At 50.0% G+C, this 17,227-nt stretch overlaps 1 protein-coding gene across 1 annotated transcript; it reads left to right on the forward strand.

Moving 5' to 3' along the window:
- Window positions 1-9,160: 9,160 nt before the first annotated feature.
- Window positions 9,161-12,175, forward strand: HOXA13 (homeobox A13). The gene is made up of 2 exons (XM_086853017.1): window positions 9,161-9,982; window positions 10,602-12,175. The coding sequence occupies exons 1-2, from the start codon at window positions 9,310-9,312 to the stop codon at window positions 10,844-10,846; spliced, it is 918 nt and encodes a 305-aa protein (XP_086709143.1). The 5' UTR covers window positions 9,161-9,309; the 3' UTR covers window positions 10,847-12,175.
- The last annotated feature ends 5,052 nt before the right edge of the window (window positions 12,176-17,227 follow it).

Genomic DNA, 17,227 nt, shown 5'->3' on the forward strand with positions numbered 1-17,227 from the left:
ACCTGGCAACAGCAAGAAGCAGCGTTCGGCGGATGTAGATACTTCAGCGAGCAAGGCGCACCAGCCTTTATGTTTCCTTTGCAACACGACCTATGATATGAAGCTTTATGTTACACCCAGCTGTTGGAGGGGACGGGGGGGTCGGGTTCTTTTCTCTCTTTTTTTTCCTTTTTCTTTTTAGGAGGGCGGTGTGGCAGCGGGCCGCTCTGGGAGATGACAGAGGATTTGACATCGTCCCCACACGCATCAAGAGAAAATGCAAAGAAATACGGTCTTGTGAAAGTGGATGACAATTGGTAATTGCTGGCAGGCAGCGAGTATCTTCCCCACAATAGGAAGGAAGCGGCTCCGAGCGAGGATGTTGGCTCACTGGCACCACGGCAGCTGCATCTGCAGGAAAATGGCCTCGGGTTGCGTGAGAGGGGACAGGAGAATTTCTTCCTTTAGGTATCTGCCCTAGAACACCAAGGGGCATGCTTGGCTAGAGACGAACCTTTATTGTTGAGTCGCTCATTATTTTGCATGTCAAAGGGGTTGCTATGAAACCACTCCCTTTTCTCTGCCATTATTGGACTAAATATACTTTCACTCCCGGGACTTTGCGAATTGTCTTTGGACCGTGGGAACCTTGGCGTTCGCCCTCAGCTCCCCTCCAGTCCCTTGGCACCAGCCTGGCTCATTCTCCTCGGATATCTCTGCAAAGGCTCTAGGACTGCAACAGGGTGACTTTTGCTGGGTTGAAACCATCCCCGCTCTTCCCCCATCCTTCTGTCCGTGGCGAGAGTGGAAGAGTTTATACCTCCACATCCACTCGTGTGGGGGCACAGGGTGGCAGTGCCAGGCAGTGCCGGTGGCCTGGCTGGCGGCCATCCCCAAGGGCTCCAAGCCGGCACACTCAGGCAGATGAAGTCCGAACCCCTTATGAGAAGATCTAAGTCCAGGCGTGGGCAGATGTGAACCGCTGGAGTCCGCTGTGTGTGGGTTAATTAGGGTCTGACTCCGCTCCCGCCTTTCCTGGTGAGCCACAAGTCTCAGTTTTTAGCTGATTCCAGAGTAAATAGCATCATGGAAGTATAGTCAGCTGTCGTGAATGCAAGAATGGGATTTAGCCTTCAACAGAGTCACATATGTAACTGCTTATCTAAAGAAGACATAAAATACAATAAGCTTTGGAAAAATTCATGATTCAGCAAAAAGGGAGTAATATGCTTACCCAGAGATGCAAGTTATCAACTAGTCTGCATTTGGCTGGTGTTATGTTTAAAGGAAAACACTGTATAATTCCTATTTAGAAAATGTGTTCACGGTATGGCTAGAAAGACATTAGTTCCATCTAACATGAAGAGTAGCAAATGTCTCTCGTCATTAAAGACAGCACGTATTATATATACCTGAGAAATGTATTCTAGGCACCAGAATGCATTTTCTAGACCCCGGGTTTACTGGGGTTTTACCAAATAAACTTTTAGCAAAAAATGTGTGTGCTTGGTGAAATGTAAAGCTAATAGAGAAGACGGGATCACATCACGGCATCGAGTGGCGCTTTGCTGGTAGGTGGTTGGCTGCTACTGGGAGCACCCACGACTTGGACGAAGGTCATTTAAGCAGTGCTGAGGACTCAGCCGAATCCAGCTGCCTCTTCCTGCTCGAAAATGATCCCAGATCCGTGCAGATGGTGCGTTGATTTTTGTGAAACGCGTCCCCAGGGCTGTCCCCGCGGGGTCCCACCCACACAAGAAGGCGGCTCTAGCCAAGCCAGAGGTGGGATGCGCTTAGGGGTGGGAGAGGACGCTCCCCTCTCCTCCTTGCTGCAGCAGAGGGGTGAGCATAGGGTGTGACAAGGCCAGAGGCACGCGTGCAGTGACACAGACACGCCAGCCGGGCCGAGGGGACACAGCACTCATTTCAGGTGTGCGCTGCCGGCCACGCACCTCCCTCCTCACCCACTGCCGGCAGAAGCCCCTCCATGCGCCCGCAGAGCAGAGAAATACAAACTGCCAAAAACCATCCCCGTCCGCCCTCGAGGAGGTGGAAAGAGTCACGTAGAGGTGCCGAGGCGGGACCGCGGAGCTGCCCAGGGGCAGGAACCGGCAGCGCAGCCCGGCACAGGTGCGTGTGTGCCCCGGGGCAGCGGCCGAGCCGGGCCCGGAGCCGGGCGGGTGCGGAGAGCCGCCCCGGGCCTGCCCTCCCCGGCCACGGGCCTGCCCTCCCCGGTCACGGAACTACCCTCCCCGGTCACGGAACTGCCCCCCCGGCCTGCCCTCCCCGGCCACGGAACTGCCCTCCCCGGCCCCGGGCCTGCCCTCCCCGGCCACGGAACTGCCCTCCCCGGCCACGGAACTGCCCTCCCCGGCCCCGGGCCTGCCCTCCCCGGCCTGCCCTCCCCGGCCCCGGGCCTGCCCTCCCCGGCCCCGGGCCTGCCCTCCCCGGCCACGGAACTGCCCCCCCGGCCTGCCCTCCCTGGCCATGGAACTGCCCTCCCCGGCCCCGGGCCTGCCCTCCCCGGCCACGGAACTGCCCTCCCCGGCCCCGGGCCTGCCCTCCCCGGCCCCGGGCCTGCCCTCCCGGCCACTGCCCCAGGGCAGGGCGAACCCCGGGGCGCTCCTGCAGCCACCCGGCCTGCTGGAGGAGCCAGAGGGAAACGGGATGGCAGCCACGGGACTTCTCCAGCGCCCGCTCCCGCCCCTCTTCGCCACATTTGACATAGTTGCAGGGGTTTGCCAGATCCAGTGTGTTTTGGCTTTGGTTGTAGGCGTTGTGTTTTGGTTTTTCTTCCCCCTCCGAGGGCAAGATTTCCACTCGTGGCTCAGGTACCTTCCAGCTAGAGCCATCCTCCCCTCCCATCAGTGCGGCGAGTCCCCGGACTTCCTGAGATATTTCTTAAGACAGCCGCAAATACAGCCCCGGGTATGTAGTCTCAAAGAAGCAAAGGGCTGAAAAAGTGAGGAAAAAGAGCTGTTAGACAGAACCAGACATTAGAGATAAACTGCCTCCATCAAGTCAATGTTTTAATCACTCAAACCACTTCTGAAAAGGGAACCAAAAAAACCCTCTTGAAGAATGTACTCAAACAGCTGTCTTCCAGTAAAGGCAAACATGTCCAATGTTTCCTGTATGATTTTTTTTCTCTCTCTCCCCCCTCCCCTTTTTTTTTTTTTTTATTTTTTTTTTCTCTCTAGATACCGCGCACGGACATCTTTAACACTGAGAGCCTCATTGTTTCCCTCCCTAGGTGAAGATACGACTTTGGTCTCAGCGTGGAAAAAAAAATCAAATCAAATCAAATCAAATCAAATCAAATCAAATCAAGACTGTGCAACTTTTTGGACAGAGCAGCAGCGTCCACTTCTTCCCCTGAGCCCCCCTGGTCGGACGTAATGTGTAAATGTCACGCTATTACAAGAAAGTTATGGTGAGAAGGGCTTTTTGAAAACGCTTTCTCTCGCACTGGAAAGGAAAGAGAGACTTCGGCTTCTCTCCGACAGCTTTTCAAAGGGAAATAAAACAGCACAAAATGGGCCTGAAGCTCAGGAAGAACTTTTTTTTTCCTTCCTCTAATGAAAAAGGTGGAGGGATAAGTTTAATTGTAATCAGGCTGCAACAATACACCATGTGATCATGTGGTAGCAATTATTACAAGCTCACAGCAGAAATAGAGAGGATATGTTATTGTAGCTTACTGTACTTCTTTTCTTTTCTTTTCTTTTCTTTTCTTTTCTTTTCTTTTCTTTTCTTTTCTTTTCTTTTCTTTTCTTTTCTTTTCTTTTCTTTTCTTTTCTTTTCTTTTCTTTTCTTTTCTTTTCTTTTCTTTTCTTTTCTTTTCTTTTCTTTTTTCTTTTCCCAAAAATGTGACTTACTGGTAGATAAGGTGAGAAATCAATTTACCCTCCAAATGTTAAATCTTGAAAATCGGAGAATAAACCAAAGAAAATCAATGAAGAGTAACTTGATATAATTTTGTCATCTGTTGCTATTACACGTTCAGAACATTTCAACTAGGACATGGAATCGACCAGATAAACTACTGCACGGCCAGCCAGGCCTCCTCCTTATCAGAATTTGCTAAGGGAAAAATAAAAACTTTCTCGGCACCCTTGGTGCGAAAGAGCAGACTTGATGACGAATAAATCCATCTCAGTTTGCATGACAAAATTAATTGAAATTACAAGGGGGTGCTTTATCACTGTGTCCAAGCAGCCTGTGGCTGACAGAGAGCCAGCAAAGGTTTCTCCTCATCACTGCATTTACACGGCAGTTTAAGTAAAATCTTTTCTGTGGACTACCAACATCTAATGCCACGCTTCAGCTGCTTTCACCCGCCAAATATAAACAGAAAGCTATTGTGAACCCCTCTCCCCAAAAAAATACTACAGAAAAAAAGTAAAACAAATCAGAAAAGAGACCTCGCCTGGTAGACAGATTTCAGGATCATTCCCATTTTAATTTCTAATCACATGAAATACCTCCAGCGTGTTTTCTGAAGCTGAAATACGAAAAAAAAAAAAAAAATCCAAAACAAAACACCAAACCCAAAAAAACCCACTGAGTGAAACGATCTTCTGAGACCCGGCTGCACTAAGATTAGACCGTGTCCCTCATTTCGGGTGAAAGCAATGACATTGTTTTCCAGCACACCTTTTTCAGAAGAGGTGCCGTTTGAATGTTTGGCGTCCTAAAAATCCTCAGGCGCACACTAGGTACGAACTGAAATAGATAGGTTCGTATCTAGTGTGCGCCTAAGGATTTTTAGGACGCCTTCACAAATTTTCCCGAACTCTTCCCCGTTTGCATTTGCTGTTACAAATTCTTCTTATTTTGTAATTATCACAGCACCCCCTTAGCACGCAGTGGGAGGGAGAGAGTTAAGATGTCCTGCGAAACCCGCTCGTAAAGCTGCTTACTTCCATTAGAAACACATGAATATCCTGAAAGACAAAGTGTATTTAAAACGGACTCAGGAATGTTTATCTCAATCCCTGATGCTTTAGAAATTGTGGAAGAAAACAGCGGTGACAGTACTGCTCCAAATTACCCTTCTGGCAGGTAAATTTCATTTGCTCATGAAAATCAAATTCGATTAAGCCTCTTGCTCCTGCTATCATTTTACTCCCGCTTCTTCCGAGAACCCTGAGCTCTGCAGGACGATTATTATTAGTGACTAAGATCACCCTCTAGCTCCTCCATTATCAGCTAAGATATTTTAGCGGGTTTAGAGGGATTTAGCTTCGTGACAAACATATATTTTCAGCGATCAGACGCGATTTTTTCCTCCATGCTTATTAATTAGCTCTAAGCAGTGCATGAAAAAGTAAGAGTGGATTTCTTTGGGCAACAGTTTGGGACTGGGTTGAAGTTTTTGTTTTTTAGTTTTTGTTGTTGTTTGGTTTTTTTTTTTTTCCTTTAGATTGTGATTAACCTACAAGAAATCAGCGTTCTCCTCAGCCGGGCATTCCCGCGGCAGGGCTGTTATCACACAAAGACGGGTCTGTGGGGGGAAAAAACGCTTTTTAGATACTGAGCCTGCAAACTCGGTATATTCAAAACTTGTCTTTCAACTGAAAGGATTTCTGGTTTCGCAAAGAGAAATCTTAGGGCCTCTTTAGAAGTGAATGAGCGCCCATATTTTATCACATAAAGAGGCTTTAAAATAGTTTATATTTTCACGTTTAAGGCCACATTGCTGCAGTTCTCACTGGCAGAACTATTCTTAGTTTCATGGCGTCAGGAACACACACAGTGACCTGTTTTAAAGCACTTGTAAGGGCCAAATTCCACTCTCACTTACACTTGCGAAGTGGGTGAAATGCTTCTGACCACTCTCGATGCAACGAGGTTAAAAAATGCCACTTAAGCATTTTGTAATACCTAATATGTTCCTGGCCGTGTACCGCGATGGGTGACTATCATCAGCTAGAAATTGCCTGCCTATGAAAAGATTCAGGACCTTTTAAAATCCTCCTACTGATCATGGTTGTTCATGGTCCCGCTCCCCAAGGAATTAATACTCGTCTTAGAGGAAACTATTCAACAGATGCATTTCTCTCCAAGTTGTTTCACACTCTATATAAATGCAAAGCAGTTCGGAGGTTTACATCAGTTCTCCTGGAAATCGCTACGGTTCTACCATACGCTTGTTTGTGATGTATTCTAACATTATTTAACAAGAAAAAGACAAAAAAATAATTGGAAGAAGCTTTGATCAGTCTGTCGGTTGCATGTATGGAAGCATTTAATTATCAAGTAAGTTTTCCAAAGACGCTCAAATCCAACAGTGGCTTCAAGTAAACTCCTTAGTTTTGGTTAATTTATGCGGCTCATCCCAAGAATTACATTGTGAAAAGTAAAAGCTCTTTCCCAAGTAGTAGGGAATGGTGTATGTTCAAGACAAGGGGGGTAGGCTTGGGAGTATTTTTATCCTTGGTGTTCATTACAAGGTCCATGATTTTCGAGGAACATCTGTTCAGCCCGCTGCCTTCAGTCCTCACGGTTCCTTTCTAATATTTAATGGCAGATACCCATGAAGGCAGGAAGAAATTATAGCTGAGGAATGAAAATTTGGTATCGGGGGCATCAAAAATAGCTGACAAGGCTTTTCTCCTCTCTCGGTGTCAATAATTTATTAAAAATCATCTAAATTAGGAAGGCAAAACAAAGCGTGGAGTTTTGTGTCCGACAACACCGTTTTTCCGATGGTGCATAGGCACCCTGCAGATGTCATTTTTGCCTATTTTGAGGAAACAGCCCCATTTCCGAAATCCTTCTCACATCACGGCAAGCAAGGAAAGAGGACTCTTGTATTATTGCTCCTATCATCAGTGAAAAGCATGGCCTTCTTCCACAATTATTAAATAGACCTCTAGAGTGAGTAAGAGATGCGGAGAAGGGAGAAAAAAGTAAGGTCTCTCGTCTAATCTCCCTTCTTCTTTTAGCACACAGGGCTGGGACAGCCCCAGGAGAGTAAACAAAATAAAACAACAAGCACCAGAAGTCAGCAAACCGGATGCTCCCCCTTGTCCCCCGCCCTGGCACCCCACACACGCTACTCGTAGTTTACACCGGGGCTGAAAGCTACGGTTTCACATGACCTCTTCCTCCTTATAGAAAGGAGCTTGAAAAGTAGAGACAGATAAGCGAGAAACTCTCTGCGGCTGAGGGGAGTTTGGAGAGTGGGGCGGGCTGGGGAGGGGGGTAGAGGGGAGCTGGAGAGATTAGTGTTCTCATGGCTACCCGCTTTTCAACAAATCAGGCAGATCTTCGGGCTGTGAATGACAGTTCTCACATTGGCTAGACTGCAGCTTTCAACTTGACCTTGGCCTCTAGCCGTGTCTAACCCATATGTAAAACAGCGCTGCCCCATAGAGCTGCCTCCCCTTCCCACTTCTCCTTCCTCGTCCTGCAAAGCGATTTTCAGAAGCAGCTTCGAGAAGACAGAGGGAAACAAACCGAACTAACTCATGGCAGTCAAGCAATGTTTGGCCAGGGGAATCCACAGGTTTCAAAACTGGAGCCTGAAAGAAAAGGGAAAATATGCGTGGGATAAATATTTGCTTTTGGCCATGAGGAAAAATGCGGAAAAGAATATGCGAAGTTAAAATGGGAACATTTTACTGGCTACAATGAAGGAAAAAAGCGGCTAAATGCTGCCAAATTAGCAGGGGGATGACAGAGACTACAGGTATCCCAACTAATGGCACGGAAAAAGCACCTTAAAAAAATATCCTTGGGCGCCAAAGAGCTATTTCTTATGGCTGGCAGCTCTGCGCTGGGCAAGGAAAAGCCTGCTCGGTAACAATGTACGTCCCGGGATTGCTCTGCGCTTGTAGCCATGAGGGCAAAACAATGCTACAACGTCAATGGAAAGCACAATAGGATAATAAATACGCCGAGCTGTCAGACTCAAAACAAAGCAACACGCACTTGGGGGAAAAAAATGAGTTTTCAGGATGGGAGTATTTGTGGCTGTTTTGTGCACACGCGTGAGGGCTGAGAGCTGTTAACGATGAGATGAACGCTGCTTTAGGTCAAGTTTATTGATAGCTCAGTGATGCAGGGTTCTGGGTTCGAGGTTGTGCGCGAAAAGCTCGGGGGAGAGCAGCATCCGCGCCGGCGGGAGGATATTAAAAAATGAAATTATTTCACCCTATCAAAGATCCATCCCGAAAAGAAAACGGAGTTGTTGAGGTTTTTTTCTAGCGTTCACTTGCAAAGTGGTACGGCCTTCAAAAAACCCCCTATTTTCCAGCCGATAATCCATCCTGTTTTCTCAGCACATACATACACACAGAAAACGCCGTGGGTCCGTGCACACACCCTGCAAAGACGACGTGATATTTTACAGCCGAAAAAGATTCGAGTCGAATCGTAGGCCCAGGGTTTTATTATTACGGCAACAAATAATACAGCGGTATGGCGATGAATATCCAGTTAACTCTCCCTCTTCCCATGACCTTCCTAAAGGAAAATAATAAATAAAATGGGGATTTCCCGGTCTGTTCCTCTTATCTGACTTCTGAGACTTTGTGGCGAGAGGAGCGAGATGGGTCTTGGGCTTTCGACGGGCGGGAAGGAAGGAGGAAAACACCGAGAAAAGACCCCGGGAGTCTCCGTTTCCACAGCCTTATGTGTCCCAGCGTGGAGCGCGGGGAGCGATTCTCCTCCCTCAGCTTGCGGTGGGCTCTCCGCGTCACCCGGACGGGCCCCGCCAGCGCTCCCCGGGGAGAGGCGGCGGCTCAGGCCGGCGGAGGAAGGGGCTAGAAGGGGTGCGGCTCATCTTCCCCCCGAGACCGGGGGAGGCCTCCGGGCTTTCCGCGGCGCTCGGGGCGGGGAGGGCTCAAGGAAAGCGGCGCAAGGAGAAATCAGGCGGGGTGCCAAGGGGAGCCCCGCACCTCGGGGGGTGCGCCGCGGCAACAACGGGGCCAAAAAGCTCACGCCTCGGTGGCGAGGGAGGGCCAGAGGGAGGAAGGGAGGGAGGGAGGGAAGGAGGGAAGGGGGAGGGACGGGCTGCCCCCCCTCCCGGCGCCCTGGCCCCGCTCAGCGGCGGGACCGCGGCGGGACCACGGCGTGCCCGTGCCCGCGGCCCGGCCCGGGAGCCGGCCCCGCGCTGATTGCGTTATTTAATTATCTCCGCTTTATTCCCTCAGATGTTTATCAGCTGCTTTGCATATCACGTGGGGGCGGGCGGGCCAATGAGGGCCGGCCTGGCGCGACGCTGGCGCGTCAGCCCTGGTCAAGTCCCGGAGATTGAGTATCTCTTTTTTCAGTCTTTGGGGCTTTTAAAAAAGAGCCACTAGTCTCAATGCGGAGCGGGCTATGACAGCCTCCGTGCTCCTCCACCCCCGCTGGATCGAGCCCGTCATGTTCCTCTACGACAACAGCCTGGATGAGATCAATAAGAACATGGACGGGTTTCACGCCGGCAGCAACTTCGCGGCGGCGGCGGCGGCCAATCCCTGCCGCAACCTGATGGCTCACCCCGCGCCCCTGGCCGCCCCCAGCGCCGCCGCCTACACCTCCAGCGAGGCCCCCGCCGCCGGCATGGCCGAGCCCGCTGTCAAGCAGTGCAGCCCCTGCTCGGCCGCCGTGCAGAGCTCCTCCGGCGCCGCGCTGCCCTACGGCTACTTCGGCAGCGGCTACTACCCCTGTCGCATGACCCACCACAACGCCATCAAGTCCTGCGCCCAGCCCGCCTCCACCTTCGCCGACAAGTACATGGACACCTCGGTCTCCGGCGAGGAGTTCACGTCGCGGGCCAAGGAGTTCGCCTTCTACCAGGGCTACGCCGCCGGGCCCTACCAGCCGGTGCCCGGTTATCTGGATATGCCCGTGGTGCCCGCCATCGGCGGCCCCGGCGAGCCGCGCCACGACCCCCTCCTCCCCATGGACAGCTACCAGCCTTGGGCCATCACGAACGGCTGGAACGGGCAAGTGTACTGCCCCAAGGAGCAGAGCCAGCCGCCTCACCTCTGGAAATCCACCCTCCCGGGTAATACACCTGCATGGCTCCCCCTGTCTCTTCTTTTCATCCTGCCCCGCTCGCCTCTCCCGGGTATCCCGGCTATCACCCTCCGTGATAACGCCCCCGGGCCGACCCTTTCGCCGTCCCGCCCGCCGTCCCCGCTCCCATCCCGCCCCGGTCCACACATGCCCCAGCGCCGCTGGAACGGCACCGGTGCCGCCCCCTGCCCCCCGCCGGTGCACGGCACATCCCGCCTCGCCCGGCCGGCCCCGGCGCCGGCCCCGGGAGAGGAAACAGCTGAAAAGGGCCGCGGGAAGGTCTGTGGAATTATTTTCCATAGACCATGAAGTACGCGAGCTGTGTAAATCCCTGCAGCCCCTCTCGGTCCTTCCCAGAGTCCCCGGCCGGGCTACATGGGGTTTGTTATTATTTGTCCGTCTGACAGAAGTGAGCCTTTCCCTGCCTAAAAGCTGTCTGCGGCGGCCAGGAAAGAGGAATCCCCAGTGCTGAGCAGGGCTTTAGTAGCTAAAGCGGAGCGGGGCAGGCGGAGGAGTGCGCTCTAACCCTAAGCCTAGTACCACTTGAAGATGTCTTAACCGGTTCGAGCGATTTTCTAACGCTTCCCTGCATGGTTTTTCTGTTCCAGACGTCGTTTCTCATCCCTCGGATGCGAACTCGTACAGACGTGGAAGGAAGAAACGAGTGCCTTACACAAAGGTCCAGTTAAAAGAACTCGAAAGGGAATATGCTACAAATAAATTCATAACCAAAGACAAGAGGAGGAGGATATCGGCGACTACAAATCTATCAGAGAGACAGGTCACAATCTGGTTCCAAAACAGAAGGGTCAAAGAGAAAAAAGTGATCAACAAATTGAAGACTACCAGTTAATGGATTAAAAAAATGGAGAAGAAGCAATTCGACGGTTTCAGAACTTTTTTTTTGTGTGTGTTCAGATTAAAGTAATTATTAATAATAATTAAAAAGAGAAAAGACAATGAACCTCTTCTTTCAGAACAAGAGATCTGTATCTTTGGAATTATAGCCTTTCTTTCTTTTTCTTTTTCTTCTTTTTTTTTTTTTTTTTAACATTGCTGTAGCAAAATGGTGAAAACTGACAGTTCTCCTGAAATCCCAACCAGCCAGCCAGTATCACTGACAGACTGTACAGCCCACACGCCCAGCTCCGAGTGATACACTTTCAATTAAGACACGATTTTCTGAGAAACTTGTAAATACTCCTAAGACCTTACTATTTGAAAGAAGACCCTTCGTGGCCACGATGCGAAGAGCTGGTTAACGTGAGGAGGTCGATGTGGACACATGATCTGGTTTTCTTCCATTGCAATCCAAACTGTATGTTGAATGACTGCTCAGGTAAACCCTAGTGAAAAAAATTACAGTTACTGTATGTTTTTAAGCAATGCATTTATTGTCAAAAAGTAATAATAAACCTCGAAGGTACTGAATAAGGATTTCAGAGACATCAGTAATGAAGGAAGTTCTGTGGAGGATCTATCTTGATAGTAAATTTAAACATCGCAAATTAGTGAGGCTAGAAAGGAAAATATTTGCTTGGAGATGTCTTTCAGTTTTATTTTTTATTTTCCACAGACGAATTATTGTCATCTAAACTAGAGGGGTTTTTTTGTTTGGGGGTTTTAATTTTATTTTTTTTTTCTCCTGCAGACCATACAATAGATACATTTTAAAGGACTCTGCCTATTTTAAACCTGGAATAATCTTCAAGAATTAATATTCTAAGTCCCCGGAAATTTTTAATATTTGAATATTGGCATTTCTTTACAGTAGAAAAAAAAAAATGGCCTGGGAAAAAAAATACCCAAGAACTTTGAACTGAAATATATTTTTTTTTCCCAGAAATATTTTGATTTATGTAATCTATATTTGATCTATAAGTAATTAGTCGTTTCTCCTTGTTTATTGTCTGTTATGAGGCCGCAGTAGAATGTTTAGGGATTCTTTTTACAGCACCTTTTAATCCAATCAGTTATTTCAACCAGCACATTATTTTGTTTTTATTCACTATAAGAAGCTATCTTGTAAATAAAAAAAAAAAATCAGCGCACTGTGAAAATGTACTTATGCACCCTTTTTTTTATATATTTCTACTGAAAGAATGAAAACCCAAGACGTGTAGAAGTATAGTAGTATTAATACTGTTAATAAAATAGTCACTGTAATAAAACCTGAAAGAAATACTCTTTACTTTTTTCCATTCCTACTCGCATTTAATAGAAAATCATACTGTATCTGTTTCATAATTGTAATACTGTTGTCTTTCTGTGTGTAGGTTGTGTGTATACGGTGGATTTTGTTTTATTTTTCTTGGCGGTGTTTTTCTGCGGGCAAGCACGCCTGATAACCAGCGTTCCTAAACTATAAATGTTTCGCTAATGTTAAACAGTGGTTTTGCAGCCTGGCTGGGGGACGGGGGGTGGAAGAGCAGGATGATACGAGCGCAGCGCCGCAGCCCTGGCCGGGAAATGGAGGCCGGCGGCCGAGCCCTGCGATGGGGGCACGCTGCCCAGCCTGCCGATGCCTCCGCGGGGAGGTGGGGGGGCTGCGTGGCGATGACAGGACGGGGAAGGCCCGAAACCTTGACCTTGAGGGGAAAAAAGCCCATTTGTGACCTTGACTTTTGACAGCTCCTGGCGGCGGCGGCATCCGCGGGCCGACAGCGCCACCTCGTGGCCAGCGCCGGGTGCCGCCCGCAGCCGCGCAGCGCCCTGCCCGCGGCCCGCAGCGCTCCGCCCGCACTCACAGCGCTGGCAAACGCCTCGGGCCGCGGCCAGGGCCGGGCACCGCTCCCCCTGCTCGCTCTGCCTCGGGCCGGGCCGGGCCAGCGGCCGGGCTGAGCGCGGCTGGCACGGCGAGCAGCCCGTGCCCGGCTGAGGGATGCCCGGTGCCGTGCGGGGAGCCGCCGGCCTGCCGGGCCGCAAAGAGAAGTTTCCTTTAGCCGCCTGTCTCCTGCGGTGGTCTGTAGCTCTAATTAGAGCTATTGGGGAACCTTTACGGTACATTTAGAGGGTATCGTATACCGCGCTCGCTGTGCGCTTCTAGCCTTACATTTCTGAAATTCAAAAGGACCCACCTCTGCAGGGATCAGCGCAGAGCGATTTCCGTCCCTCAGATCTCACTGGAACGCACTCGTGCAAAAACTGACATGAAAACTACCTGCAGGAGCGGGATTTGTTTTCCAGGAGGCTTTTGTGTCGGGGGCTTTGCCCTACGTTCGGGATTCCAGCCTTCCCGCCGTGTGCTGTGAGCCGCTGTGGTTTCTCGGGCTGCGAAGCCCTGCGGTTCCTCAGGCCGCGGGAAAGCCGCGGCCGCGGAGCGTGGGAATTTCGGCTGCATCCCTTCGGAGGCCGGTCAGGGAAATTCTGAGCGAGAAATCCCATTCCTGCTGCGAAAATAGCCTAGGAGTGTCGCATTATTGGCAGGCGGTTTCCAGACCATGCAGTTCGGTTGTGCTTTGGGGTGACAGGGTCTCGGCCCCCTGTGACAAACATCTTCCAGCGGCCTGCGGCACCGTGCGAGGGACCACGGGTACAGATCCACGGGCACAGCCCCACCCGTCCGTGGCGGGCAGGGCCTTGGGCTGCCCACGGGCGAGGAGAACCACCGGGGAGCCGGTGCTCTCCAGGACCTCCGCGGTAGCCCCGCGGCCTGGGATTTTCAGAGAAGCTGAAGCAGGCAGAAAATTCCCTGGCTGGAGCTGTTCTAGCTGCGGGAAGCACTGTTACCCTGCTCCAGGGGCTGTGGGCTGCCGCCGGGAACCTGTCCCCCACCGGCCGTACCTGCTGCCCACGGGCTGTGCGCCTCGGCTGCAGGCACGGCACAGCCGCCTTCCCACCGTCTCCTTGAGACGTTTTCTCCTGAAGGAGTGAAGTTGCCTGAAGAAGGCCACTAGCAAATTACACTTGTTCTTGCTCGGAGTGAATAATTTTGTTTATTTCGTTATATTTCACACCTGTGTAATTTCGCAGCCTGTGTAATTATTGCGTGAGACGCCGCAAATTATATGTACTTCAGGTTGGAGTTGGGGGTGATAGAGAGGACTGAACCCTGCCTACCTTAGTCTGGATCTTCTATTTTCAGATCATGCCCCGGAGCGATATAATTCAGGGACGCCTTGAAAGAAGCCCACAATGAGAACATGGCCGACATTACTATAACTGCAGTTTTTGGTTGCTTGTGTGTTTTGGGGTTTTTTTGGGGGGGGGGGTTGGGTTTTGTTTTGGGGTTTTATTGTTGTTGTTTTGGTTGGTTTTCATTTTTTTTTTTTCTTTCTTTAAGGTAACTTTTTATCCGAGCTAGCGTTTGAAGATTATGTTTTCACACTGAACTACCTACCGTTCAAATTTGCTAAGCATTTCAAGACTGACTGTGGATTAGCGAATTTAAATTCCCACTACTGTTCAAATAGCTCAGCCGCATATATATTTCACAGGGTAAAAAGGGGAGCGTTTGACTCGCGATCGCTGGCAGGAGTAAGGTAACATTTTGGATCCGACCCCTGCTACCATGTAAGTCAGCGTCGAGGCTCCGAGGCTCTGGCAGGCTTTAGCAGGGCGAGCAGGTCATGTTTCCCGGCCCCGCAGCACAAAGTCCCCGTCAGGGAAGCAGCACCCCAGGCCAGGGACGGAGCTCCCCCCGCCCCACCGGGGTGTCCCCCAAAGCCTCGGCCGTGCTGCGGCGGCTCCGAGCCCTGCCCCGCGGGGAGGCCGCTCCGAGCCGAGCCGCTGCCTCTCCGTCGGGCCCGGCTCTGGAGGAATATCCCACCGTGAGAGAGCCTGGGTCAGGTGAGCAGACAGGAGCTCCGTGCTTTGCTCTCCAGGGCACGGAGAAGAGGGAAGCGCGGGGAGCGGAGGTGGCCGGCGGAGCCAGCGCTCCGCGGCCGTGCAGGGCTCCAGGGCGGTGCTGCCTGCGGTTTTCCGAGTCACCAAACATTCACTCTCCGCGGGCCTTGCGTGCACTCCCGCCCTCGCTTCTGCGGTCCCGAGTGTCTGCCTAGCCACGGCTGCACCCACGATCCCCCGCCCCTGCATCCCTCCATCCCTTTGCCGGCTAGATGTGGCCTCGGAGCGTGGGGGAGAGCGGGCACGGAGGTGTGTGTGTGTTCGTGTTATTTATTACCTCCATTTACCGTCCAAAAGCTGTTGGCACGTAACATTTTCAAGTACAAATTGCTGTTGTACTACATATTCCCCTCTCACCAATCTGCCGCCAGAGTCCTAAAATACATCCCTAATATGTTTTACGAGTGAATATTATCACCAACGAAAATAATTAAGCAACGTGATACGTTAATTCACGACGTCCGTCCTTGCACGCGATTCAGAGAAAATTATTATTTATATTCCCCGCGTTACAGAGAATGTTTTAAAATGGTGGTAGGGAAATTACTGTACCTGGGTTGTTGTGTAGAGTTACGTGTGCAAGGAGTTTTATTTGCAAAGGTTAAGAAAATGTGCCGGAAGAAAGATTTGGAAGGAAAACAAACGCAAAATTAAAAAAAAAAAAAAAAAAAGTAAACATAGCACATTCTTTATTTTCTCAGCTTCCCTTGAATCAAGAATGTTAGGTATAATATTTTAGCAGATGTGGAGAGAAATGCAAGGGACAGAGGGAGTGAGTTATTACCGTATATTTAATGAATTAATTGGAGCATTAATATCAGAGCAGCATTTCATTCTTAGCACAAAATGCGCCATATAATTAAAGAAAAAAAAAAAAGTTCCGTTTCACTTCAACCTCCCCGTAGCTCACTTTCAGTCTTGGATTCAGAGACATACATTTTGATTCCCAGTGTCTGGAAATGTTACTTTATAATCGTCTGATTCTTGGCGTCGTGGGTCCCTCAGCTTTCCCATGGGCAGAAAATGCCCTTGTGTCTTTGACGCGGACAGACAGGTATAACAAATGTTACACTTTTTCCCACCCAGCAAATAATCTGGTATTTAATCTATCCCCGCCTAGAGCACTTGGCAGTAGCGAAGGTGGATTGCTATGGGAAATAAACCTTGACAGGAGCATATTTCCGAAAAAGAATAACTCTGAATCTATTTTTTTTTTTCCGGCTGCTTTTTGCTCAGAAAGATTCCCGTTTAAATACCCTGGAATGTTGTCCTCAATATTGAAATGTTTAAAAAATCGTCCATTACTTCCAGAAAAACGAGTATATATATATTTATATGTGTATATATATATGTATATGTCTGAGAGAACGGGTAAGAACGTCGGCCTCTAGCCTGTACATTAAAAATATCTACGGTGTAAATAAAATCCCATTCCTGGTGCATTTCAGCATTCTCCTTGGGCAGCATTAGCAATAAAATCAAGACAGCGCTTAATACAAAAAAAAAATATTGGCAGGCGCTAAAAGGCCATTTGTCGCCATTCATAACATTTAGATGCGTTTCAATGCACTTTCATGAGGATTTGAAGAGATGTCCTTGCGCGCTCTAGGCCGGTAAAGGAGTCCAAAAAGAAGAGGGGGAGGGAAGCAGAGGATGGATTTTCCACTGGGGCCGGGGGCAATGTGGGGCGGTGGTGTCGGGACGGGTCCATGCGCCCCGGCCGCGTCTGCAGGGGTCCGGCCACGCCGTCAGCCTTTCCCTGCCCCCTGGGCCCCCTCCCCCTTGAATGCAGTTGATTCACGAACTAGGGTACGAAATGCTAATGTTCATTAAGTCTATCCTCCTCCCTCCTCTCTTCGGCCTCCTTCCCGCCCCCGCACCCCCAAAAAGATTTATTTTTTTTTTTTCCTCCAGTGAATAGCTTCAACATGGCGTACTGCAAGGCAGAAGCTTTGCCCGTTCCTAGATCTGAACTGTGATTAAACATCCCCAAAGAGAGCATCTCTCTTCCTCCCGCCGCTTCCCCCTCCCTCCCCTCCCCTTAGCGTAAAGCGCCCTCTTCTACGTAGGAAAGGTCAAGTCCTACAACGCACAACCCACGGTCATTACTGTACTGTGACCCGGGGTGTACTGGGGAGGAACGGCCGGGTGTCTCGTGATCAAAAACACTGGGACTTTTTTTTTTTTTCTTTCTTTCTTTCTTTTCTTTTTTTTTTTTTTTTTTTTTTTTTCTCCATTTCTCCTACTCGTGCGATGGGAATCCGTGGAATTAGACAGCATTTTAGCCTCCTGCAATCACCTTGTGTGCAAATCGCCATCGGAAATCCTAAGGGACCAGGAGAGAAACAGAGAGAGGGGAGAGAGAGAGATTTGGCCAGGGAATAGAGAG

This window comes from Cyanistes caeruleus, chromosome 1 (genome assembly GCF_971803275.1).
Source record: "Cyanistes caeruleus chromosome 1, bCyaCae1.hap1.1, whole genome shotgun sequence".
Taxonomy (NCBI): Eukaryota; Metazoa; Chordata; class Aves; order Passeriformes; family Paridae; genus Cyanistes; species Cyanistes caeruleus.